The 25,955-nt window shown below is 44.7% G+C and overlaps 1 protein-coding gene across 2 annotated transcripts; it reads left to right on the plus strand.

Annotated features, from left to right (window-relative positions):
- On the plus strand, positions 1 to 25,863 carry CCNK (cyclin K). 2 transcript variants are annotated; one of them, XM_036842580.1, is made up of 12 exons: positions 1 to 157; positions 317 to 445; positions 11,092 to 11,340; positions 11,817 to 11,898; positions 13,428 to 13,559; positions 17,345 to 17,450; positions 17,949 to 18,006; positions 18,758 to 18,927; positions 19,276 to 19,538; positions 20,255 to 20,288; positions 23,118 to 23,189; positions 24,484 to 25,863. In XM_036842580.1, the coding sequence occupies exons 3-12, from the start codon at positions 11,144 to 11,146 to the stop codon at positions 25,107 to 25,109; spliced, it is 1,740 nt and encodes a 579-aa protein (XP_036698475.1). In that variant the 5' UTR covers positions 1 to 157; positions 317 to 445; positions 11,092 to 11,143; the 3' UTR covers positions 25,110 to 25,863. The 2 variants fall into 2 exon arrangements, with proteins under 2 accessions (XP_036698475.1, XP_036698477.1); XM_036842582.1 differs by lacking the exons at positions 1 to 157; positions 317 to 445 and adding an exon at positions 464 to 683.
- The last annotated feature ends 92 nt before the right edge of the window (positions 25,864 to 25,955 follow it).

Consider the following 25,955-nt stretch of genomic DNA (forward strand, 5'->3'; position numbering starts at 1 on the left):
TGCCCAGCCATTGGCCCGGCGGGCTCCGGGGCCAGAGCGGCGTGCTCGGCCCCCGCCAGCTTCCGGGCCATAATTGCTGGGCTGAGCCCATGCCCGGGCGTTAATTGGAGGACCGGCACCGCGGGCCCCGCCTCTCGCGCCCAAGTTCCGTTAGCAGGTTCGGTTGCTTCCGAATTCCCTCTCTCCGACGGGATGGGCCTTCTGGTGGGCTCCTCCTCCCTCACGCAGCGACCGCTGACCCGCGGGGAGGGGCCGGGAGAAGACTGGCGGCTCGTTCCACGTTTGAGAGCTCTACTTTCTTCTCATTGGTTGACAGGCGTCCCTCCGGTCGCTTATTTCCAGTCCCGGACGCAGCGCGATGACGTAGCTTCCCCGACATTCCACGTCAAAGATGGCCGCAGTCAACAAGGAGAGACGTTGCTAAGGGGCTTGCCTGAGGCGAGGGGTGAGTAACCGACGGACCGCGGGCAGCGCCACTCAAGTCCCGCGTACCTGGAGGTCGGATTAGGGTATGGCCACCTGCCTCCATCCGCTGGCGGAGTCTCTCCGGATTCCGCCTCCCTCCGCTACCCGCCGGGTGCAGATCGAAGTTAGCGGGCGACGGCGGGACTGCGAGACGCGCTCCGGGAGAGGGTCTGAGGTGCAGGAGCGGGTCAGGGAGGCCGGCGTGGACCGTAGAGCAGGTAGCGACGCTCGAAGTGAGGGGCGGTTAGGGTTCGGGGACTTTCTAGAAGGTGGGGAGAAAGGGCAGGGGTCTTATGCGCGCACACGCTCAGCGGTACAACCGAAGACTACCCACGTCTTTCCGGTTATTTCGCAGTGTGTCGGTCCCAACCTTGGTAACGCCTGAGACTTTGGGTATCGTTCCACATCTGGGGTACTCTGACTTCGGAATCTGAAGACCCGTGTGACAAGGGTGGGACTAGAAATGAGGAAAAGGCACTTCCGCGGTTAGTTTCGTTCTTGCCGACACATCGCGCTTACCGACCCTCTCCTGGGTTGTTTGGTTTGTTACCAGAGGAATTGTTCTTTAGAAGGTTGAGGCGTAAGGCAAGAGGATATCTAAAAGCTCTCAGACTATTCCCCGCACGAAGCATGGTCGGTAGCGCTGCCGAAATTTGGCTTGCCAGTCAAACGGAGCTTTCGCTAAATCTTCTGACGTGAGGAACGGCTTCTCACAGCATTTAGTTGAAGGTGGCCTTTTTTATGTTTTTAAGGTAAACTTGATAATGCTTGTGTATCTCTTGTGTATCGTTAAAGATACCTAGCACACTGCCTTGCAATTCTGGCGCTGGTTAAGGTTTGTATGAATGATGTTGCTAGAATGAAAGCTCCACGAAGGAGCTTTATATCCTCAGCACCTAGAGCACTGCCTGACAGATAGTAAACTGTCTTCATTGCTGAATGAATGGATGGATGATGGTAATAGTTGCGTTGTTGTAGACATTTGGTTAAGATTCTTAGTGTTCTTCGATGCCTGCCTGTTAAATAATCTTGACTATGAATGTAATAGTTATCCAGGATTGCTTTGTTTTTTCAGAATGACTACCGTTGGTGTCTAATTTTAGTTTGTTTTTTTTTACTTTTGTCTCATTTTGATTATCTTGTGATGCTTTGTTGAGAAATATTAGTTGATACTTGCATAAAGCATGTTAAACATTTGTTCCATTTTGAAAACGTAGTTTACACCAACAAGCAATAAAGAAACATTTTAATTGCTAATGAGATCATTAAATCTTAAATGCCATTTCTAAAATTGAACGTCATAAAGAAAAACAATGGTCATAGTTTTGGCCTACAAAATAAATTGTTCGTTTCCGGAGATTATATTTGAAAGCAATGAGGGTTTGCTAAGTATCTAGAAGGAAAAATGTTTTGTTGTCTCTAAAACTAGGTCAAGACAAAATCAAGAAGGATTAAGTTCAAGGTAATTGAGGAGATTATAAAGAATATCTAATTGGATTACATCTAATTCTATTTTCAGGGTCAAATAAATGATATACCAAAATACTTGCAGATAAGATTGTGGAATTATTGTTCATAGGTTTTGAGGAATCTTAAAAGTGCAGTTAATGATAGAAGACTGGAGTCTGATAAATGTGTCAGTTTTTGCAGAGAGCAATTAGGTGGCTTTGGATGCTAGAGCTTATTAGTAATCTGTTTTAGAGTCTTGTTGGGACAGCAAAAAGAGAGCTTCTAAGTACTTGGGAAAGAAGGCTCATACCCTCAAACCAGCAGAGCTTCAATTTAAAAAAACCAGGTGACACAAATCATGTTTTCTTTTGTTATAAGTTTACTAGACTGGTGGTGGATGGGGGATTGCTAGACATGAGTCCATTTAGATTTCCTTAGGACACTGAACATAATCCCTCTTCCTATCCTAAAAGACACAAGAGAGAAATACACTGAGTAAGGTCTGGTTAGATGGATATATGTCCATTCAAATTACCAAACCCCAAATGTTGATTAATGGGTTGATGTCAACCTGAAGAGAGGTCTTTAGAGATAAGTTGCAGGGCTCTGGCCTTGCCCTTACTCTGGTTAGCACTTTTTTTTTATTACCAACTTTAAATATATGAGGTATGCTTCTCAAATTAATAAATGCACTCAAAACCTGTAGTGATAGTTAGCCAGTATGTTAGACGACACTCAGGATTCAAGAGTTCTTAAAGGCTGAAATTATAGACCAAAACTAACAAGATGTAAATTTACCAGGAATTATTAAATTTATCAAAACTCAGTTGTGTGTGTTTGAGATGAGGAAGACCTGACTTGGAAAAAAAAAAAAATGGGTCTAGGATGTAATGTTCTATTTATAGAAGCGAAGTATAGCATTTTCCCCAGATTGGGGGAAGGCAGTATTTCACTCTAATGACAAATTGTGTTTCTGCCATTTACTGGCTGTGTGAATTAGACAAGTTGCTTCATGCCTCTTTGGCTCCATTTTCTCAGTGATAAATTGTGAGGGTAAGAAAACAACTTGCAGTCATGCTGCAACTCAGTGGACAAAAAATGGGCATGTTGTTGAATATTAATAATCTCCCTTCACCCACGTACTATGTAGATCATATGCAGAGTATTATTTTCCATGCTGATTGCTGATGTTTAGAGAGGATCTTGTGACACTAAAAGCCACATTGAGAAAATGGGGATATTTGTTTACCCAGAAGAGAAGGGAAAGGAAAAATTGTCTTCACATGTTTGAAAGTCAATTAATGGAAAAGGGAAAGGTATTTTCAAGGCTTAGGGAGCTAAGTGGGAGCTACAGAGAGTTGTTGAAAGGTAGATTTCGTTCCTTCATTATTCTGTGCCATCCATGTACCAGATACAGGGAGATTTTTTTATCTATAGAATAGATAAAAATCAATATAAGACTAATACAAGAATTAATGTGAACACCAATTATTGATACCCAGCAATGCCATAGGCTGCTTTGTCAACTACTAAGGTCACGTTAATGAAAGTGGCCAATTGAAAGCAAATGAGCAAATATTACTGTTTATAGGCAGTCTCTGTACTGGATGAGGAAGTTGAGTAGTGACCTTTACTATTGTTTCCAATTTGTAAGTATCCATAATTCTAAATGTTGAAAATGCATTTAATCTTTCATCAGGTAAAGTGGTATATCTAAAGCACATTCCCAAAAGATGTTGCTAAAATGCCTTGACATGCTGCTTGTTTATGGAGAGATTTTTACTTTGTGGAGCTCATAAATCTCTCAGTCATTTTCACAGTAATTATAAGCTGCTAATGAGAAAATTTGTAACTTTAGGGTCTTGTGAAAAAATAAAGAGTAATAGGGAACAGGGTTCTAGAACTGAGGCAAGAACTGTTGCAGGGATGAATGATTTAGAGGACTGTTTCTGTTCTATTTATGTAACTTATTTTCATTGTGTTGAATGTATTGTTTATTCTGCCCTGGTATGTTGCATGTATTGTTTATTCTGCCCCAGAGTCTAATGGCATATAGGGTAGATTATTAGCATGCGGTTTGGCAGTGACAGCAAGGTAAAACAGCTTTGAATATATTTATGATTTATCCACTTGTGGACTGAGATACTTTTCCATCCCTATTTCATCCCTACTGGATTATTCCTAACCCTTTTTCCCACTCTGCCCTTCTCCTCTCAGCAGATGTCTTGGCACTTCCCAGAGAAAATGGAGATACTCTTTTATGATTTATTTCCTCCCCCTTAAATGATTTTTTAAATATCTTCCTCACACTTTTCCCTTCCCTTCTGTCTCAGAGAGAGAGTTTCCTTCCTAAGAAAGCTCTTCTTTATTATCCCTATGCTTTTTATTGTCTCTTGGCCCATTAACCCCTCAGTGGCTTGTTCAGCCTCCTCTAGTGGCTCCTTTCCTTCTGGCTTCAGACATCCTTCATTCTCCTTTATGCTGAAGAAACACTAACCTGTTTTATTGCCTGTTCATTCTTTAACACCCTGTGCAGTCTTCCTTTTGCCCTACTGCACCTCCGAAAGTTTCTTCTATTTACACATGTGTATATATCTGCTTTATTGAGACAATTCACATATCATACAAATCACCCATTTAAAGTGTACGAGTCAATGAGTTGTGCAACCACCACTACAGTGAATTTTCAATGTTTCATGACTAATCACCGATCCAATAACCTTTCCTTAATTCCCGTCCTTTAATTTTTCTTTAGCATTTGTCACTGTTGACTACCGCCTCTGACTTAAAGCTGGTATCCCTTGGTTTCTTATGCAATTAAGGGTGCAAATTTCCCTACCTTTTCACCATTCCTTCCCATTCTCTCCTTCTTGCTTCCTCGAGTTCTTCAGAGTTGTGTCCCCATCTTCACTCTCCATCCTTCTGTCCATCACCATGACTTTAGCTGTCAGTTTTATATAGATGAATCCCAAGTAGATGTGTTCGTTCCAGATTTCAGCAGGCCTGTTTATGTGTCTGGTGGATATCTCCACACAAGTATCTTAGAAGTTCTTCAAACCTAGTACTTATAGAACCAAATTCTTTTCCTCCCCCATCAAAACCAACTCTTTTTTCACACCTGAAACATAATAAATCAACTATACTTCAATTTAAAAAAACCCTCTTTTTCTTCCCCATTTTTCTTTTTAGTATCACCCTTCTCTGTCAGTAAAGCAAACTTGAAATCATCTCTTGCCATTCTTTGCCTCACAGCCAGTTGTGATGCCCCTCTTTCTCCCACTGCTATTTGTGGGGACAAGACCTCATTAGGCATTATTTAAACAGCTGCTATAGTCTTCTAACTGGTCGTCTTCTGCAAATCTCTAAACAGCCCTAACTCATTACTCTCTCTCCCCTTACCGTGCTTTATTATTTTTCATAGCACTTACCAGTCCCTGACAGATATTGACATATTTGTTTCTCTTTGTCTCTGCCACTAGAATGTAAGCTTCTGGTGGGACGGAGACCTTGCCTCTCTTGTTTCCCATTATGTCGTTGAGGCCTGGCTCATAGTAAATGCTCAGAGAATATTTGAATGAATAAGTACATGGAGAACCATTAGTTTAATATATCTTAGAGATTCCCAACAAGTGTACTGTGAATAAATTACAGATATGCTGAGATATTGATTCCCTCAGCCAACTGGCCAGTCGCCTTCTGCTCTACAAGAATGTACGTGAATGTTTATTACTATTATTAATAATCAAAAACCAGAGACATCTCAAATATTCATCCACAGTAGCATGGATAAATTGTTATATTCACAGAGTAGAATACCATGCAGCAGAGCTTCTCAACTTCAGCACGAAGTTAATTCCTTGCTGTGAGGGATTGTTCTGTGCATTAAAAAATGTTCACCAACATTCCTGGCCTCTACCCACTGGATGCCAGCAGCAACACCCCCCCCCTCACCAATTATGACAACCAAAACATTGCCAAATGTCCCCTGGGGGGGCAGATTCACCCCAGCTTGCAAACCCCTGCTGTGCAGTAATGAGAATGCAACAAGGATGAACTCCACAAACATAATACTGAGCAAAAGAAGCCAGTTGTAAAAGAGTGATATTATCTCATTCCACATCCTTTAGAAACAGGAAAGACTAATTGGTGGAAATAGAGGTCAAGATATTGGTTATCTTTAGGGGGATAGTGATTAGGAGAGGAATGAGAACCCCTGGGATTTTGGTAATATTCTGCTTATCAACTGGATGGTGCTACACAAGTGTATTCATGTTGTGAATATTAATAAGCTATACACTTAAAATTAGTGTACTTTTTTTTGTATGCTACAGTGCACTTAAAGATTATTTTAATATAAAACCACTACCCACACATTAACACCTGTTCCTTGACTGCTGAGAGATTCTCTCTGTCAGATCAGAGGAGATAAGAGTCCTGGTCTCCTAAGCAGTCTCATCTGATTTTTTTCCCCCAGCTTTTTAGTAAGTGAGAAAAGAGTACAGTGGCTGATTGTTTACCTATGGCCTGGACTGGGCACATGTTAACATTTTTGCCACCTTTGCTATTTGAGTGTGTGTTTTAGTAAAACCATTTGAAAGTAATTGCAGACATCATGACACTTCACCCCGAAATACTTCAGCCTAAAAAATAAAGTCATTCTCCTTTCTAATCACCATATCACTATTACCCCTAAGAAAATTAACAGTAATTCCCTAATAGCCTCTAATATATAGTCCGTATTAAAATTTCTCTAATTGTTCAAATTTTCATCTAGTCAAGGGTTACACATTTCTTTGATTGTTAAGCCTCTATAGTCTTTTTAAACCTGGCACAGTTCCTCCCGTCTTTTTGTTTTTTCATGGTCAGTTGTCTTATAGAGTGTCACACTTTCTGGATGTGACCAATAGCATCATCATTGTGCCATTTAACGTGGTCTTCTACCCCCAGTATTTACTGTAAACTGGAATTTAGTTCTAAGGGTTTGGTTGGATTTAGGTTAGGCTTTTGGGGGTTAAGAATACTTTATAGGTGGTTGATATTTATTTTATTTTCTTGTTGCATCACGTTAGGCACGTACTAGCAGGTTTTCACCCTGTTAGTGATGCCAAGTTTGATTGTTTTCGTTAAGGTAAAGGACTTTTTTCACAATAATTATTACCAGTGCTGGCAAAGCAGATTTATTTTATACACACACACACACACACACACACACACACACACACACACACACATTTTTTAATGTTACTATGGACTCATGCATTGTTTAGTCACTCTTTTACAGTCAATCATTTTTCTTTATAATATTTAAATTCCTTGAATTTGTCCAGTGGGAGCCCATGATGGCTCTTGTGTCTTCTGATAATCTTCCATTATTCTGAGCACATCCCAGGCAGGCCCCTACCCCAGACTGGAAAGGAAACCTGTTTCCTTTTAGAGGGTAATGGTGCTGAAAACTAAGATTTGAGCACTAGATGTGTTCCTGATTCTGGGAGTGTCGTTGCTTCTAGGTACTGGAAATGAACAGAACTGAGATATATATATATATATATATATATATATTTTTTTTTAACCATGACTTATTTTGATTTTTTTCCGTTAAAATGTAACATTACAGGTTTTTTCTTAACCTTCTATCTCATTTATATATATGTGTATGTGTATATATCACATATATATGTTTCCTTCGCACTGAAAATTTCAGTTGTTCCATTTATATATTTGATTTATCCTACAGTATACCAGAAAAAATGGTTTGACAGTTACAATATTAATGCTACTACTAGCAATGCATTAGCGAAGTTTAAGATTCCTTTGCAGTTCTTTTTGTCTTTAGAATACAGAACTAGATCAGAAATTACTTATGATGATTTTCTGTGTGGTTATGTTGCCTGTTTGCTGTACATGGGGTTTATTTTGAGTTCTAGAGTTTGCTTTTTTAGTTAAGGTCATGAATATGTTAAATATTTACATGATTCAAAAGTCAAAGTTACAAAAGGACTCAGGAGCCAACCCGAAAGAGCTATTTCCAATGGCTATAAACTGGACCAGTATGAGCAACAAAATAATGGTAGTGTGAGATTATAACTCAAAGAATAAGATAAGTATTGATGAGCCCATCCTTGTGTAAATAGATGATTGAATAAATAAATGAGGGAGAAGGAACAAATCTTTCTTACAAAAGAATTCCAAATAATGTTGAAGGAAGGAAGGAAATAGAAAATCACCACTAGAACACCACAATAATAATGGTTGCAGACAAGATCCTCAGATGAATGCTAAAATTAATGGGTGAAATTTTAAGGAGAAACAGGTACTTTGCATAGTATTTTGCATTACAAAATATTTCCCCCCAAATGTTTACAAATTACTGTGGTAGTTTTAACATAGGTCCACACATTCTTTGATACATCTCCTTCCAGGAGGTGGCGCTTAATTCCCTTACCCTACAGTGTGGACTGGACCTCGTGACTCACTTTTAAGGAATAGAAAATCGAAAGGGAAAAATAGTAACTTACAGTGAGAAACTGGCAGACCCCATCTTAACCAAATGTTCACAGTTACAGTAAGAAGTCATTCTGATATCACCTGCCCCCCTAATGTGGTGTGATGGGAAGGGCCCTTTACCTCTATGCCATTTTTCCTCAAAACTCCAGTCTGTTAATGGGAAAATATCAGGCAAACCTAAATCAGTCATTTTAATCTGCTTAGTACTCTTCAGAACTGGTAAGGTCATGATAAACAAGGAGAAACTGGGGAACTCTTACGTATTAGAAGATACTAAGGAAATGTGACCCCTGAGTGCAGTGTAGCGTCCTGGATTAGATCCCTGAATGACTTTTGGAAAAACTCAAAATCCGAGTCAAGACTATAGTTTAATTAATAATGTACCGAAATTGGGGCTTCCCTGGTGGAGCAGCGGTTAAGAATCCGCCTGCCAGTGCAGGGGACACGGGGTCAAGCCCTGGTCCAGGAAGACCCCACAGGCCACGGAGCAACTAAGCCCGTGCGCCACAACTACTGAGCCTGCGCTCTAGAGCCCACATGCCACAACTGCTGAGCCCATGTGTCACAACTACTGAAGCTCGCATGCCTAGATCCCGTGCTCCACAACAAGAGAAGACACTGCAGTGAGAAGCCCGCGCACCGCAACGAAGAGTAGCCCCCGCTCAGCGCAACTAGAGAAAGCCTGCGCGCAGCAACGAAGACCCAACGCAGCCAAAAATAAAATAAATAAAATAAATAAATTTATTAAAAAAAATAATGAACCGAAATTAATATTTTAGTTTTGGTAAATGTACCATGGTAATATAAGATGTTAACATTAGGGGAAGCTGGCTGTAGGGTATACAGAAATTCTCTGTACCATCTTTACAACTCTTCTCTAAATCTAAAATCATTTTAAAATGAAAGGTTGTTGTTGTTGTTTTTAAGTAAAAGTTATATAAAAAGATGTACTCAGAGAAATCTTGTTCCCATCCCAGTTCATCCTGTTCTTCCCCATTCCCTATTGATAACCAATTTTTATATTAGTTTTTTAAGAATAGATATTTCTACTTTGTATTTCCCCTCTTTTCTTACTTAGATACTAACATAGCTATGTATGCTATCCTGCGCCTTGCTGATCCTGGAAATTTCTCTATACAAGTACTTAAAGATCTTTCTCAGTCTTTTTTAATAGCTACATGGTACGCATTTGTGTTAATGTACCGTATTATTCAGCCGGTACCCTAATGGACTTTCACGTTGTTTACAGTTTTTGCTGTTATAAACAATACTTTGAATGATCTTGTGCACCTGTTGTTTCATATTTGTGATCTTATTGTCAGAGTAAATACTTAGAAGTGGAATTGCTAAATCAAGGAGCAAATGTGTATGTAATTTTGTTAGATATTGCCAAATTCCCCTCTGTGAGAGTGGTTCCACTTTGTACTCCCACCAGCGACATAGGAGATTACCTGCTTCTCCCTGGCCTTGCCAACAGAGTATATTGTCAAACTTTTGGACTTTTTGCCAATCTGATAGGTGAGAAAATATATCTAGTATGACATCTAACTCCCAGCTCTTCATATTTACTGAGCATCTGATTGGGAACTCTTCATACACACTGAGGCTTTAGTTAACCGGTCTCCCCCAGCCCCCACCCGTTGCCTAGTTCAGTCACACAGAGTGTAAATTAGTTCAAGAAGATTACTTTTCTCCAGGTAGTACTTAATTCTTCCTGTTGGAGGGAACGTTTCTCTTTAGAGCTCCCAGGTGCAAGGAGGAGAGCAGTCAGCCCTCTATGTCACCTTTCCCACCAGAAATGAGGCAGCACACAGGAGAAGTTAGGCTTCCAGATTAACTGGTGGCCCTGGCCCAGAGCCTGGCTGCCCAACTGCTATTTTCTTGCTGAACCAGACCAACCTGGTTCTAGCTACCTCTTTTAGAACCCTTTTGCTGCCCTGTATGAAAATGTCTATTCTCTGATCCAGTTTACAAACAATTTCCATATTATAACGGCCTCTAGGTGAGAGTCCTTACTTTTTGTTTTCTTTTCTCAGCATACAGCTTTTAGAGAATCTCTTCATTCTGAATGAAAGAGAAGAGGATGAGAAAGCAAGAAAAATTTAAAGGAACTCCTTCCTTCCCTTGTGGACCACCTCCCTCTACCCTTTCTCCCCAGATCACTACACCCACACCCGATCTACATTGCTCAGTTCAGTGGCTTGTGCAGATATGAATTCATCCAGTCTGGTGGCTTTTCTAAGTGAAAGTACCTAAATGAAATCAAGTAAACTAAAAAAGGGAAAAATCTGACTGGATGCTGGATGGAAGAAATGGATAATTTTGGAGCATAAATCTTTTGGGGGGTTAGGACCGACCTGGGTTTTACTGAAGAACAGAATCTAGACCAGCATGAGGGAGCTGGGCCTAGTGAAAAAAGGCAGAAGGAAATGAGACAGAAAAGCTCCTCCTTTTAAGCTATGAAATGTGGGATTTATCATACTGTGGGTCACTTAAGTGTTAAATTTGTGTTTGGAGGTGAGCCTGGGCTTCTAACTACCAATCAGTAGTGCTTCTTCTATTGAAAAATTTTTATCAAGTACAAATCTGTGATCGTAGACTGTTTATAATGATTGGGATTATTTAACGTGAGGTATCCCTTTCCAACATTACTGCTTCTTCTCTTTCTTTTAGGATTCTAACATTTTCAGAAAGTCTGTTGGAAAGAACAAGTCTACTTCAATAAATGAAGGAGAATAAAGAAAATTCAAGCCCTTCAGTAACCTCAGCAAACCTGGACCACACAAAACCATGTTGGTACTGGGATAAAAAAGACTTGGCTCATACACCCTCTCAACTAGAAGGACTCGATCCGGCCACTGAGGCCCGCTACCGCCGAGAAGGGGCTCGGTTCATCTTTGATGTGGGCACACGTTTGGGACTGTATCCTGATTCTGGGATCTATGATAGGCAGGCTCCCCACCAGCAGCACAAATTGAATTAAATGCTACAGACAGAAGTCGAGTAACATCCCTGACTAAAGCAGCTCTTAATTAGCTTTCTTATTTAAGTGTTACTTCAGATTTGCTTGGCTCTTCAGGGATTTTCTATTTCCTTTTTATCATTTAAATGTGTAGAATTAGCCTTTGAGCAGGTGACCACCAGGATGGAAAATAGCACCCAGTGACCTCAGTTGAAGTGTTTCTAAAGGATAGTGAAGCCCTGCCTTATTAAAGCATAGACTTCAGCTTGTACCAGAATTCCGACACCCGGAGATTCCCATTCACCTGCTTTGCCACTGATAGTGTTTGCTTTCCCACTGCTCTTGTTGTTATTGTTTGCCTTTATTGTTTTTTCCACATTTAACTAAGATGTAACCTGTAAAACTTCTTGGCCAAAGCCCTTAACCAGAACAACAGACACTATGATACCCTGGCAACTGGAATAATTTATTTTCATCGCTTCTATATGTTTCATTCCTTCAAGCAATTCCCAAGATATGTAAGTGTTTGAATTTTATTATAATTTTCTATCACATGTTATTATTTCCACACAGTTTAGTGGACAGATTGTAGTCTCTCTTTTTATTTTATTTTCCAGAAAGTATTTATTTTTGTATGGTACATATTATATATAAACAAAATCATATATGAACAAAAAACGTTTAAACTTTGTTTTTTCCTAATTAACTGTATTAAAGTATTTTTAAGTTTTTTATTTAGTCCAATATGAACCATAATCATATTGTACTTAGTGTGAAAATTTGCTTCCTTGTTACTTTTCCCAAGATAAAATTGGCCTTACAGTTGAGACCCAACAAAGGCCAAGACGGCATAGTAGTTCTTTATGCCATATCCGTTATTCTTCAGTTACTCCTTAAGACATGCACTGTCTTAAGCTCTGTGGGAGATTCTGCCTCAAGTAGCTTTCAGTCCAGGGTAGATGGTATGACAGGTACAAAACACACTGTAGAGAGTGAGGCCATAGGAGAGGTACAGAAGGAAGGCTGTAGCATTCAAGGGAGAGATTAACTACATCATAGAGGGATCGAGGAAAATGCTGGGGAGGAGGTGCCAGCACTGGGTTAAGTCTTGACTGTAAGTAGGACTTATCCGTGCTGAGATGGGACAGAGCAGCAGTCCTACAGAAAGCAGCGTGAGCCAAGGCCTGGCGGAGGCGTGCACAGCAGCCAGGAGGCCTGTCAGCAGGAAGGGCATGGTGGGACCCTGGGTGGTAAGGTAGACTGAACCCCAGACCATAGTGGGCCTTGAATGCCAGACTAGGGAACTGTGGTTTCAGTAGGTAAACTGAAGTGATGGAAGGGTTTCATGAAGAAGAAGAATTAGATGTAACAGGAAGTTAGTCTGCTGGGGGGGTCTTCCTTTTGCTAAGATTTTACTTAGTTTTGTACACATCTTCCTCATTAGTTTGTGACGTTCTAGGGGAAGGAGACCGTGTCAGGATCCGCTTTGTACCCCGGCACAGGATCTCACTGATGTCTAACGTGGTCAGGATTCTGTGAAGGGAGGGGCATGTAGGAGAGACTGGAGCAAGCGGACAAAGAAAAGCTGAAGATAGAGCAGTGAGAAGATCGCGGTGACGTAGGAACTGGGCCAGGAGCCAGGCAGCGAGAGGAAGGAGAAAGAAAGCGTGGGCAGTGGCACAGAGGTGAATTCCAGAGGACGTGCATTTGGGCGTAGCAGTCAGGGGGTCAGCATCCTTAAGATTGCAACGCGAAAAGAAAATCTGTTTCTGTGACCTTTTTCCCTTTCTGGTGGCTACTTTGTTTACATGACATTCTATTCAGAAAACTAAATTTAAAATAATTTACGAAGTCAAGTGGCAGGGCGGGTGGAGTATTTGTATGTGACATGTCCTTCAAGATTTTAGAGCGTCCGAGTGTTTGCAAATGAGAAAGAAGCCCGTAGGAGAGTGAGGGAGCCCAGTTTGTTGTGAAGGCCCAAAATGCTTTTTCTGTTTCTGTGTGAGCTTTGATAACAGGATCTCAGGAGCTTTTGTCTTCCTTTTAGGTGACAGGAGCTTGTTGTCTCTTTCTGGCTGGGAAAGTAGAAGAAACACCAAAAAAATGTAAAGATATCATCAAAACAGCTCGTAGTTTATTAAACGATGTACAATTTGGCCAGTTTGGAGACGACCCAAAGGTAAGAGTCGTAACTTCCTGCCTTCAGGCCTTGATTCCTCACAACAGCATTATGACAGAGTTCCTTGTGTTGACAATGGCTGTGGCCCTGTATCGGCCAGTCCCCTGAGTCTCTAAGAGGACTTATGCAGAAGGTATTCTTCCCTGCTTCTGTGGGAAAGGAGGGAAGATAACGTAGCCTACACTTAGGTAGCATCTGCTAATGTGCCGTGCGGGGTTGTGAGCCCGTTAGGGGCAGTAGCACGTAGAACGTGCGTGAGCAAAGCCCTCTCATGGCCCTTAGCAGTCCTAGGCCCAGAAGCAGTCTGGCTGCTTCGGTTCATCTCCAGCTGGCTTCTGGGAAGACGGAATGTACAGATGCTGGATGTACAAGTGTGTCTACGTGTGCTGTGTGTCTTTTGCCTCCCACAAGTGGTGGAAGGTATTACCATTTGCAGACACCCAGATTGATATACTATCCATCCTGCCCCTTCCCCACAGCCCCTGCTCATGTCAGGAAATGGCGGTAAAATAATTGTATACGTGATTTTAGTATGTTCTAAAAAGACCACTTTCAGGGGTCGGTGGCAACTTTCCTCCTCCCCTGTTCTTGTCAAGGTCCCCCCATTGTAACCCTTATAGCACTTGCGGATTATCCTTCATAACGTTTGTCACAGCTCATAATTGGCTAGATTTTAACCAGATAATCACGCAAAGAACATTCCTCTTCTCAATTGTAGATCTGTGAGGGCTAAGACCCTGTCTGTTTTGCCTGGTACCTAGTGCAGTGGCTGGACAGAGTAGGCATTCAACAGGTACTTGTTGAATAAATGACAAACTAAGGATGTGGGGAGAAACTCAGAATCACAGGTAAAGCAAAACTAAGCCAGACGATGACGTTCATCAGGTCCGCGGCCCTGTTCCTCCCAGTCAGCTGGCATTGCCTCCCGCAGTAGTCGGCCTCCCCCTGCCCAGCAGGATCTGTGTGTGTGTGTCTGCAGCGTGTGTGCCTTCCAGGAGGTAACAGGCCCAGAATGCTTTTGCACGTACTGTGGTTGCGATTTGTAAGTACTGTCAGTGTGGATAACTCTGTCCCTTGAACTTATTTATAAATCCATTCACCTGTTTATAAAAATGTGAACCTATGAGGAATTAACAGTGGTCAAAAATGTACTTTTATAAAAGTAACATAGCATCAGATAATGTTTCCAGCGCCTGTAGGTTTTTGATTTTCAGACAGCAGGGAGACACGTGTAGGAATGTGTTGTGCTTTAGTCGGGTCTTGGTCACAGGGGCAGGGGGACCCTGTGGCTGATGAGCTGCGGTTACCCAGAAGGAGTCGCAAAGATCCGGAAGCACTGCGGGGCAAGGACGCCTGGCAGCAGCTGCGTGTTCTGTCCGGGGCGCCTTTGGAGGCGTCCCCTTCCACTTTCAGACTTTACCCACTGTACCAACACATCAGGAAACCGAGATCCCGGCCAGGCACAATGAGGCAGAAGTTCTGCAGCTCCAGGGCCCAGAAGTCAGGAAGAGGGCAACAGCCGTGCTAATCAGGCTTTCAAGCCAGGCCAGCCTGACTCGGGTGGGCAGAGGGGCTTTGCAGCCTGCCCTCCTCTCTCTCATGTGCAGTCTCCCCAGGCATGACTGGGTGTCGGGGCCAAAGGAAGGAACCCTGGATCTGGGAGCGGTGAGGACATTGTGGAAGACATTTTCCTCCCGGAGAGGAGAGGAGGGCAGTTTGGGGTAAGGCAGCAATATAAGCAATTAGAAAAAATACGGTCCTGAATCATGTGCAACTTTTTTGTCTTACTTAGCTTTGCCCTAACTCTGTGGTTTCTTCCTGTTACGTGAATTTCTCGCATGTTCAACAGATATTTGTTCCAGGCTCTGCATCAGGCATTAGACATTAACAGGTGGCAAAGCAGGCCTGGCTTTTCCTCTCATGGATTTTACAGTCGAGTGGTGGGACAGATTTTAATCAAATATTCAGATAGCCCGCTATCTGATTATGAGTTGTGATAAATGCTATAAAAGTTACTGAAAGGTGCGGTGAGGGCATTCGATCTGGGAACCTAGACAGGTGCTCCAGACAGGAAGTATGGGGCTGAGGGAAAGTTCCCTGAGGAATCATGTTGGCACACAGACCTATAATTATTCCATTAATTGAGTATTTGAAACACAAAGGGAGGCCAGGCCTTGGGCTGTCTCATAATACTATATGGGCTACAGTCTGGACACTTGGTAAAAGATTGTTTCTAAATTTAAGGGATGTGTTGAAACTTCTGGGAAACAGGTGGTGACAAAAGGGGGGTGGGGGGACAGTGTTAGTGGGATTTTTTTTGATACTGTGTGAAAGCCTTAAGATTTTAAAGAGCTTTCCTGAGAGAACACTTGGGAAACAAGGGTGGAAAGACATTCACCTTGCCCTGCCGTTTGGAATAACACTCATGATAGAATCATCTCTACATTCTGTGAAGTGATGCCATACTTTAACCTGAAAGCCAGTTATCTACATGGCTTCTCTTCCCAGAGTTAATGGGTTTATGCAGCTGTTAATGATGAGATTGTCAGTGTCTCCAAGGCCCTTTCTCCTTCGACTCAAACAAGTGATTGTAATTGTTCTTGCCACACAGAGCATCTTAATTGTATTTTACAATCAAGTAAAATTGTAAGTGCTCAGACAGTCAGGCTCTACAGAGGTTGAATTCAAGAAGTTGTTTATGGACATTAGTTAGAAAGTATAATAAAAGAAGAGATTCCATTTACAGTAGCAGCAATAAAATAATATATCCAGGAATAAACCTTATAATAAATTTGTGGAAACCATGTTGGGGCGGGGAGGCTTTAAAACTACTGAAAAGAAGATTTTCATAAATAAATTTTTGATAGGAAGATTCAGTGTAGTTTAAAATGCCCATTTCCCTAAATTATTCTGTAAATTCAGTGAGTTCCCAATCAGAACATCAGTAGCTTTCATTTTTCCTAGAATGATACTAAATAAAATGATATTAAAATGCAGGCGGTGGGGGGAACATGGCTAAAACAAGAAAGGTTTTTAAAAGAGGAATAATCATTGAACTGTCCCTTCCAAATGTTAAATCTCTGATCCTGGTACAGAAGTAGACAAACAGAGCAGTGAATAGAAAAGATTGTGTGTGTGTGCGCACGTGTGTGTGTGTATATAGACAGTTCAGGATGTGGCTTAATAAAAGAGAAAATGATAATTTACTCAGTAAATGACATTGGGATACCTTGTTTCAGGTAGATGAAAGATTAAAACACAAAAATGATGTTCCCCCATTCCCTCTCTCTCTCTCTCTCTCTCTCTCTCTCTCTCTCTCTCACACACACACACACACACACACACACTCTTCACTGTCCAGGTTTGCATGAAGCTGCCACTGTCATAATCTTTCTTGCTTAAAATTTTCAATGTAAATGCCTGGAAGATTGCATTTTTTTAATGGAGGTCTGGAAGGAAACTAAAGTACCTGTAAAGTAAAGGTCTATTTTGTAAAGGGGGCTCATCTGTATGGAAAGTAATAACATTTCTAAGAATGTTTACTTTGTTTCAAGTAGGTTTTAAAAATTAACTGATTGTTTTGTCTTCCTACTTTTAGTTCTTTTCAGAATTTATCATTGTCTCTGAGCATGTTAAAGGCCTGAGTGGGAGAGAGGAGAAAAGGAATGAAAAATAGTTGCTAAAATATAACTTGAAGAGAGAATAAAAGGAAAGCTCACTTTTTTAATGCTGTTTCAGACCTGTGATTGAAATTACTATCTCAACATTTGTTATTTCATTTTTAGGAAGAAGTAATGGTTCTGGAGAGAATCTTACTACAGACCATAAAGTTTGATTTACAGGTGGAACATCCGTACCAATTCCTACTCAAGTATGCGAAACAACTCAAAGGTAAGAAGAAAAAGTTAAGAGAATGTTTTCATTCTGAAATCAGATCTTTATAATAATTTGATGACACTCAGATTACGCTTCTCAAAAGAGGACAGCAGAAAGTTCAGTGTGAGAAGTGCCTAGGCCGTAGCTTGCCAGACAATTCAATGTTACAGCTGTTAATGCCGTTTCCTTTTATGTGTAAACAGGTTCTGTCATCTAGTTGCCAGGTGATATGAGGCAGGAAAATGAGTCAGGAGTTTTTAAATAGCCTAATAAAATCAGCCTTGGAGCCAGGTTTCCCATAAATGGTGGTTCAGTGTAGGTCATGCAGAAAGAGAACAGAGGTGGGACTTGGGCCCGCTCATTTGTCCTTGTTTCCCAGGCAGAAGCTCTTTGCTGTGTATTGGGGGTGGTGCTAAGCACACAGTAGGCTTTAAATAAGTACTTGTTGCTTCTCATGCATTCTTTTTTTTTTTTCTTTCTATTACTAATTTGCCTTTTCTTCCCCATTTCTAGGTGATAAAAACAAAATTCAAAAGTTGGTTCAAATGGCTTGGACATTCGTAAATGACAGGTACATGGGTTCAAATGTTGGTTTAATTATGGTGTTTTAAAATAGGTAGGGACCTTATGTGTCATCTAATCCAAACCCCTTATTTTGTAGTGAGGAAACTGACTTGCCCCAGCTTAAGGAGCCAGTTAACGGCAGACTTGGGGTTAAAGTCCAGGTCATCTGCTTCCCGGCAGAGGGGATACCCTGCCACATCACGATGGTATAGGATGCTGAAATCTTACCACCGGTTTGAAACATAAGTCCAAAACAATACACCAGAGAATTTTGACAAGTATATACTTAAATCCATTTCGTTTTGCAAAATTGCAAACTATATATTTGCAACTTTATACTTCCTTTTAATGGTTTTAGAGCCTTGATGTTCTTGGAGCCTAAAGATCTAAGGAGGTGCTGCGTGGGGAACAGAGTGCCCACGAGTGGAGTTGCCGTCATGTAAGGAGATGGTTCAGTGCTAGGGTTCCAGCCGTTTGAAGAACTTACGCATTTTCATCTGTATTTCATGACATAGCAATTTTTGAATGTGCTGGAATTCTGATTTTTTAAGGAACAAATTAGTAGCTATAGTTAAAGTAACTTATCTCGGTACGTTTAGAAGATTAAAAACTTGCTTCTTTATAATACTTTATTTGATCATGTATAGGGAAAAATAAGCAAACTGACATTTAGATATGGCATCTAATCTCCATGCATTGGGTTAGTCATAAATGTTTGCTCATCCAAGTCAAGTCACCTCTTTTTCTTGTTGAACTAGTCTCTGCACGACCTTGTCACTACAGTGGGAACCAGAGATCATAGCAGTGGCAGTGATGTATCTTGCGGGACGTTTGTGCAAATTTGAAATACAGGAATGGACCTCCAAACCCATGTACCGGAGATGGTGGGAGCAGTTTGTGCAAGACGTCCCTGTGGATGTTTTGGAAGGTACGGGGCGTGCTGAGCTTTCTGCACGGTGTTCCATATTTAGATCATTCTTCCCTGTGAGCCTTGAGTCCTGAGAATGGATTCTCCCAAACAGGTACATGCAAACTGTTCTTTAATTAAATTCTCTAATATAATGTTCATTCTGTCCAAACACATAGTTTTGGTGAACTAAAAATGCACACCAGTGCTGTGCACACCAGGGATTGTTGAATTACAAATATGACAGCCACATATTGGTCCTTGTAGGGGAATCGCACCTGCAAGGGAAACGGGAGTATGTTCTTTTCTAGGTAGAACTTTATTTCGAATATCAATCTGCGGCAAATGTAATTGTTCCCTATCATTTAGACATCTGCCACCAAATCCTGGACCTCTACTCACAAGGGAAACAGCAGATGCCTCATCACGCGCCCCACCAGCTGCAGCAGCCCCCGTCTCTCCAGCCCACGCCGCAGGCGCCGCAGTCACAGCCGTCTCAAGGCCCCGAACCGCCGCAGCCCCCGCAGAAGGACCCGCAGCAGCCAGCCCAGCCGCAGCCGCCGCCGCCGGCCCAGCAGCCCAAGAAACCATCCCCGCAGCCTAGTCCTCCCCGGCAGGTGAAGCGCGCCGTGGTGAGTGCGCCAGGTTGCCGCTGGGTGCGGCCGGCTTCCCGCGGCAACACCGCGCCTGTGTGTGTTCCCCTTTCTGAGGCATCACACGGAACAGCAAAAGCGGGGAGTGACACGATCCGCCTCCCCGTCTGCCTGCGCGGCCACGGGCAGCCTGACAGCTGGCGAGGTCAGAGGAGAGGCACCTTTTGGAGCCAGGACAGCTCTGTCCTCCAGCCGCTGCCGCCTGTGTCAGGGCCCCAAACGTGCCCGGGTGTAGTTTCCACATCTGCACACTGACTGCCGGAATAGGTGTCTCCCATGTCTTTAAACGACACGGGAGTATTTGTGAAAGTTTCTCCCCGTGGTAGCAGCCCCGCCAGTGGAGGAAGCCGTACGTTGTGACACAGACCCCAAGGAAGCCCCACGGGATAGGGGCAGTCAGCAAGCACCCTCACCCCATGGTTAAGACAGCTCGATGGAGGGCGTGAAGCTTAGTGCTCAGAACTCACTAGTCAGAAAAGTTAGTAATTCTGCCTGCTGTCTGATTTGAAAGGGGAAGAGGAAGGAGGCAGAAACGATCTGTTAGGTGCCATGGTTTGCTCTGCAAGTTCAAGCCAAAATTAATTTTTGTCTGAGTCCACGTTCTGGCTATGATTCTGTTCAGTGCCTGAATAATCAGTTTTTCCTCACTGCATCTAGGGTCTTGGTTAACAGTTGTGTATTTTCTTTTGTAACAGGTTGTTTCTCCCAAAGAAGAGAACAAAGCAGCAGGTAATTTTATGTTCTCGTGTTTCGTTTTTTAGTTTTATATGTTGTTTATCAAGACTTTAAATTCTTAGTCAAAAATTGTTTCCTTTCAGATTTAGATTGGCCTTAAAATTTAACGTTAGAGCCCATCAAAAACTTTACGCTAGCTGCGTTGTCTTCTCTGTGTATTCCCTGACTGTATGTTTTTGGATTGTACTTTAACAGTATCAATACAAAAAAAAAAAAAAAAATTAGTGGCATTGAAAATGTGCTTGGTAACATAAGTCATCCCTTGGTATCCATGGGGGATTGGCTCTAGGACCCGCCTTGGATGCCAGAACTCGCAGATGCTTGGGTTTCATAGTCCGCCCTCCCTGTCCGCGGATGCGAAGGGCCGGCTGTATATCAAAATATAATTAGGAAAATAGGCGAACTGCTGCAGCAACATTTATTTTTGGAGGTTAGTTAAGCCCACCACAGTCGACAGAGTGGAGGGCCCCGGGCACCCCCAGACTAAGCAGCAAGCAGCAGAGCGATGGGTAGAAAGGATGGGAGCCGCAGGAGGCGTGCTGCCCTGCTGCTTACGGGGGACAGACTTCTTTTAAACACGTACTTTTCCCCATATTTGTGGAGCCCAGAGTTGATTAACTTGTTTCTGTATTGGAAACTAACAAAGTGTGAGCAAAGCCTGAAAGATCACAGAGGAGAAAACCAGAAGTGTTTTGTCTCCAGGTCAGCCAGCCCTGTAGTACTGAACCCTGTGCTGGCACAGACCATGTTGACTCATTTCTGTTTCTCTGTCACTTAGTTCCAGGGTAGGAACCCAGTGAATTATTTATTGAACTATTGTGAGATCTTCAAGTTAACAGTAAAGCTCCTTTTTCTCAGGATCTTTGGGGGAATGATGAGTTCATTACAGGGGAGATTTTTTTAGCTCCAGATGGGCAAACAGTAAGTGCGAGACACAGAAGAGGGGGCTGCACTCTGTGCCGCGTGGATGTTGGGTCAGCTGAGCTGGCGCTGTGTCTGCAAGAGGCAGAAATGAGCCCGGGTGGCCTTGGAGGGGGACTTGCCTTGAGCGACTAGGGCTGACAGGGTGGAGCCTTCAGGCAGAGGAACCGAGTGAACAGTGGGGTGGAGAATTCGGGAGACAACAGAGAGGGGAGTCTTACTGGACTGTGAAGGGTTAAAAAGGAGTAGCTTTTGCTAGGACTGAAAATGTGCTAGAAGCAGGTGATAGCGCCCCCCTGGTGGAGGGTGGATTCTGCATAGGCAGGGGAGCCACTGGAGGCGTTTGAGCAGGAGAATGGCCCGGTCTGAGTTCATTTTAGAGAGAGTTCCCTGGCAGCAGTAATGGCACGGAGGGCGGGGAATGGGGAGGAGCCTGCGAGCCCGGGAGTGAGACCTGGTGTCGGGGGTGCCTCGGGGCCTGGAAGCAGGACCCCACTGTGCTCTGGGTTGCAGAGGACTGGTGAGCGCTTGACATGTGGCCTACTCCAAAAACACCACGTGCCCTCAGCGCAGAAGACACACCGATCTCTAAGAGTTAGAGAAAAGAACATTAAAATCTCATTAATAAAATTCTACATTGATTCCACATTAAGATGATAAAATTTTTGATAATACCAGGTTGAATCAAAGACCGTATTAAAATTAATTTCACCTCTTTGTACTTTTCCGCGTGGCTACTAGAAGATGTAAAATTGCCTGTGTGGCTCTCCTTATATTTCTGCCGGACAGCACTGACCGAGACGACCTCAGCTCAGCCGGCTGTGGGAGGGGCTGGCGGGGGGGCGCCTGCGTGAGAGGCGTGGGCTGCTCGGTCTCGGGACGGGGCCCAGGAGCCTGCTCCGCGGTTTGGGAGGAGAGGTGGAAGGCAGAGGCGTAGATCTGCAGCTCCTCTGCCTAGAGAGGGGGGTTTGGTCTCTGAGGAAGAGAATAGAGAGAGGGATGTCCCTGGACCTTGAATTCAGCCTGTGTCTGGGACACAGGAAGCCAAGAACGCTGGGCAGTGCCAGAGCAGAAGCAGAGCAGAGCGTCGCACGAGCCAGAATGAAGTGAGCTTCAGGAAGAAAGAGCCAAACCATACAAGCGGAAAGATGGCGTTCTTTTTTGATTGGGTGCACACACGCTCTACCGTCACAAACGGAAGATGCTGGACGTGGCGTAGCCTGTCTTGGCGACTTAGGATTGTCATTGAGCATGCTGGTTACATGCAGCCGCTCAACCCTGAAGGGTGGGCTGTGTCCTCTGCCCCAAGCGGTCCCAGCTACCTTGCTTTTCTGTCCATTCGCCAGCCTCCAGGTCTCTACCGACGCCAGTTCAGGTGTGCCGCTATAACTAGGAGTAAACATTTGTGAGAGAGAAAACAAACTTAAGTGTGCCTAGACAAGAGTTAAAAGGTGCCGGCTTCTCCTGGGAGCACTTGGGGCCTTTCTCGGTGCTCTGTGTGTTAGTGAGGGCCCCGACGGGTACCACTTGGTAACTGAGGTGCACTCTGCTGCTCTCGTGTCATTGGAGGGCTCGTCTTAAGTGGTCAGGAGGAAGTTGGGCAGAGGTGGAAAATGGGCTGGCAGACTGTCAGAAGCGAGAGGGTTTTTACTTTCAGAAGGAGACGAGAGGCGCGGGGTGGCGGGGAGCTGGAGGGGGGATGTATTTGTTTCATTTGTTTTGTTCTTTTAAAAGGATGGTTTAGGTGGTGCCTTCCTCAGCTTCCCTTAAAGCCTTGGTCATATCTGCCTTTTCCCCCAGAAGATTCCTTAACAGTACATTTTTCTTTTTCTCCTCTCTCAGTCTCTCTGACATACTTATTCTATATGAAGAGTAGCTTTTTAATCTACTTTTTCTTTTCAGAACCACCACCACCTAAAATTCCCAAAATTGAGCCCGCTCACCCTCCATTGCCTCCAGCCCATCCACCTCCGGGTAAGTGCTGCCTGCAGGCAGCTGGGAGGGCCAGCTTTTCTCTCTGCCTTTTTGAAGGGCACACTTGGGAAATCCTGGGGAGGATTTATAGAAGAATTTCAGAAATTTAGAGAGACGTTAATGACCTAGGATTTTTCCAAAAATTGTTTTTTTACAACCAGATAGTTTGAGGATGTGAATTCTAAGTATATCTGAATATTCTCTGGCCTCTCGCATCCAGAAATGGTGGAGGATAAATGACTTTAGAATCAGTTTTAGGAAAACAAAGCCCTGCCAACTTAGGAACATCGTCGAGATCCGGGCAGATCGCTGTCGACCTTAGACGCCAGGCTCTCGCATCTGCTTCCCATTGGCAGGGCGTCTTCTCAGTACCCTTTGGAGAGTAAGCAGTTGTTCATGGAGTCATGTGGAGAATAAAGAGTGAAAAGGCCTTCACAGGCACACAGTGAACTGGGACGCTTCCTCAGCGTCATTAAAAATAGAGGAGAAAAGTTGTAAAGAACTTTCATTCTCCAGCTGTGGCAACACTTTGGAAGTGTCCAACTAGAGAAGGTGGGAGTTAGGGTGTGTGTGCCAGAAGGTGGGAGATACTCCAGCAACTTCGGAGCCTCTGGGGGCATCAGCTCTTCCGGTCAGCTGCTGGCCGCCAGGGAGCCGGGGTGGGGAGCGGTGCCCCTGCCTCGCAGGGCACGGGCCAGAATGCCGCTCGCGTGGGGCTGTTGGGATGTCAGAGGCTGGCCCGGCATGTTTTTAATGCCACGTCACTCGTGTGACCACCTCTCAGGCGTCCTGCCAAACGCCAGTGCCGCCCGCGGACGGTGCTGCGTCCTGGCCCTGGCCCTGGGCTCGCAGCCTCAGGAGGCAAGACGGGCAGAAGAAGGGGCCCCGCACACGTTTGTACTAGAAAGAGGGCTGGGGGCCTGGGCGGGAGGGGCTCCGTGCGCCGCCGGGACCGCCGGTGCCTGGTACGCTGGGGAGCAGGGAGGGAACACCCAGAGTGGCTGGAGGCGAGGTGCAGGGCCTGCGTGACAGCACATGAGCCGCTGGCTTCGGGACACGGGCGCGGCCGTGCTGTCTGGCCGCAAAGGTGACAGTTGCTTGTCGCTCCTCTGGAAGATGGCCCGCGTTGCTGTGACAGGGCCAGGAACCCCCGGGGTGGCCGTGAGCTGTGGGGCGGGGGGGGGCGCTTCCCTGCCCCGAGGGAGGCGGTGGATCTCCCCCTACATGCGCAGCCCCGGGGGCGCCCTGCCTGGAGCCGTCCCAGAGCTGGCAGTGACCTGTCTCCCCTCTGCAGACCGGAAGCCACCCCTCGCAGCCGCCTTGGGCGAGGCTGAGCCGCCAGGCCCTGTGGAAGCCGGCGATCTCCCCAAAGTCCAGATCCCGCCTCCGGCCCACCCGGCCCCCGTGCACCAGCCTCCGCCGCTGCCGCACCGGCCCCCACCCCCGCCGCCCTCCAGCTACATCACCGGCATGTCTACCAGCAGCTCCTACATGTCCGGAGAGGGCTACCAGAGCCTCCAGTCCATGATGAAGACCGAGGGCCCCTCCTACGGGGCTCTGCCCCCCGCCTACGGCCCGCCGGCCCACCTGCCCTATCACCCCCACGTCTACCCACCGAACCCGCCCCCACCACCCGTGCCGCCGCCACCGGCCTCCTTCCCGCCGCCCGCCATCCCTCCCCCCGCCCCTGGCTACCCGCCCCCCCCGCCCACCTACAACCCCAATTTTCCACCACCGCCCCCCCGCCTGCCACCCACCCACGCAGTCCCCCCTCACCCTCCTCCAGGCCTGGGCCTGCCACCGGCTAGCTACCCGCCTCCAGCTGTGCCCCCTGGAGGGCAGCCGCCTGTGCCCCCGCCCATCCCGCCACCTGGCATGCCTCCAGTCGGGGGGCTGGGGCGGGCAGCCTGGATGAGGTAACCTGGCGCCCTTCTTTCTTCCTTTGTTTTTTAAAGAAAAGTTTTTCTAATTAACTTGAAAAGTAGTTTAAGTGGGTAAGCGGCAGGGTACCTTGTATAATGCTAGACAGTTGCCATATGGGAAGGAATGGACGGGGCCCCCAAGATGAAATCGGGGTGGGTGGCCCTCCACACCTGGGGAGTGGGGACAGCAGCTCTCAGTGGAGCCCAGGCAGCGCCGGTTGTGACCCGACCTTGTGACCCGACCGTGCGGTTGGTTTCAGCCGGCGGCGTCCACGAGTCCTGCGCCGGGTTACTTTACACTAGTGAGAATGTTAACCAGCCATATTGGCTCAATCGCTTCAGTAAGGAGTGAATTTCCTTCTAGAAATCAGTGCCTATTTTCCTGGAAACTCCATTTTAAATAGTCCGGTTCCATCTGAAGTCAAGCTGTTGTCATTGCCGTCATTCCATGATGTTCTCTCCCGTGACACCTGTAGGTCAGTTGAACCACTTTTTTGATTTAGAGATACTTACATCCTTTGCGTTAAAGTTATTTTGAAGGGGTTGACTTGCTGGATGGCTCTATTCTTTTTCCTCCAGGAAGAAGGGGAGAAATGTACTTGGAAGTAATGTATGTTTACATCAATTTGCAGATTCCTGTACATAGAGATATATTTTTTAAGTGTGAATGTAACAACATACTGTGAATTCCATCTTGGTTACAAATGAGACTCCTTCAGTCAGTTACCCAAATAAAATCAGTTCTGAAATGACGCGTTTGTTTGTTACGGGCACTTACGGGCACGAGGTGGGGCTCCAAGCCTTAGCAGCCCCTGGGTTTGCAGCCCAGAAGCAGATCTTCTCC

This window comes from Balaenoptera musculus, chromosome 2 (genome assembly GCF_009873245.2).
Source record: "Balaenoptera musculus isolate JJ_BM4_2016_0621 chromosome 2, mBalMus1.pri.v3, whole genome shotgun sequence".
Classification (NCBI taxonomy): domain Eukaryota; kingdom Metazoa; phylum Chordata; class Mammalia; order Artiodactyla; family Balaenopteridae; genus Balaenoptera; species Balaenoptera musculus.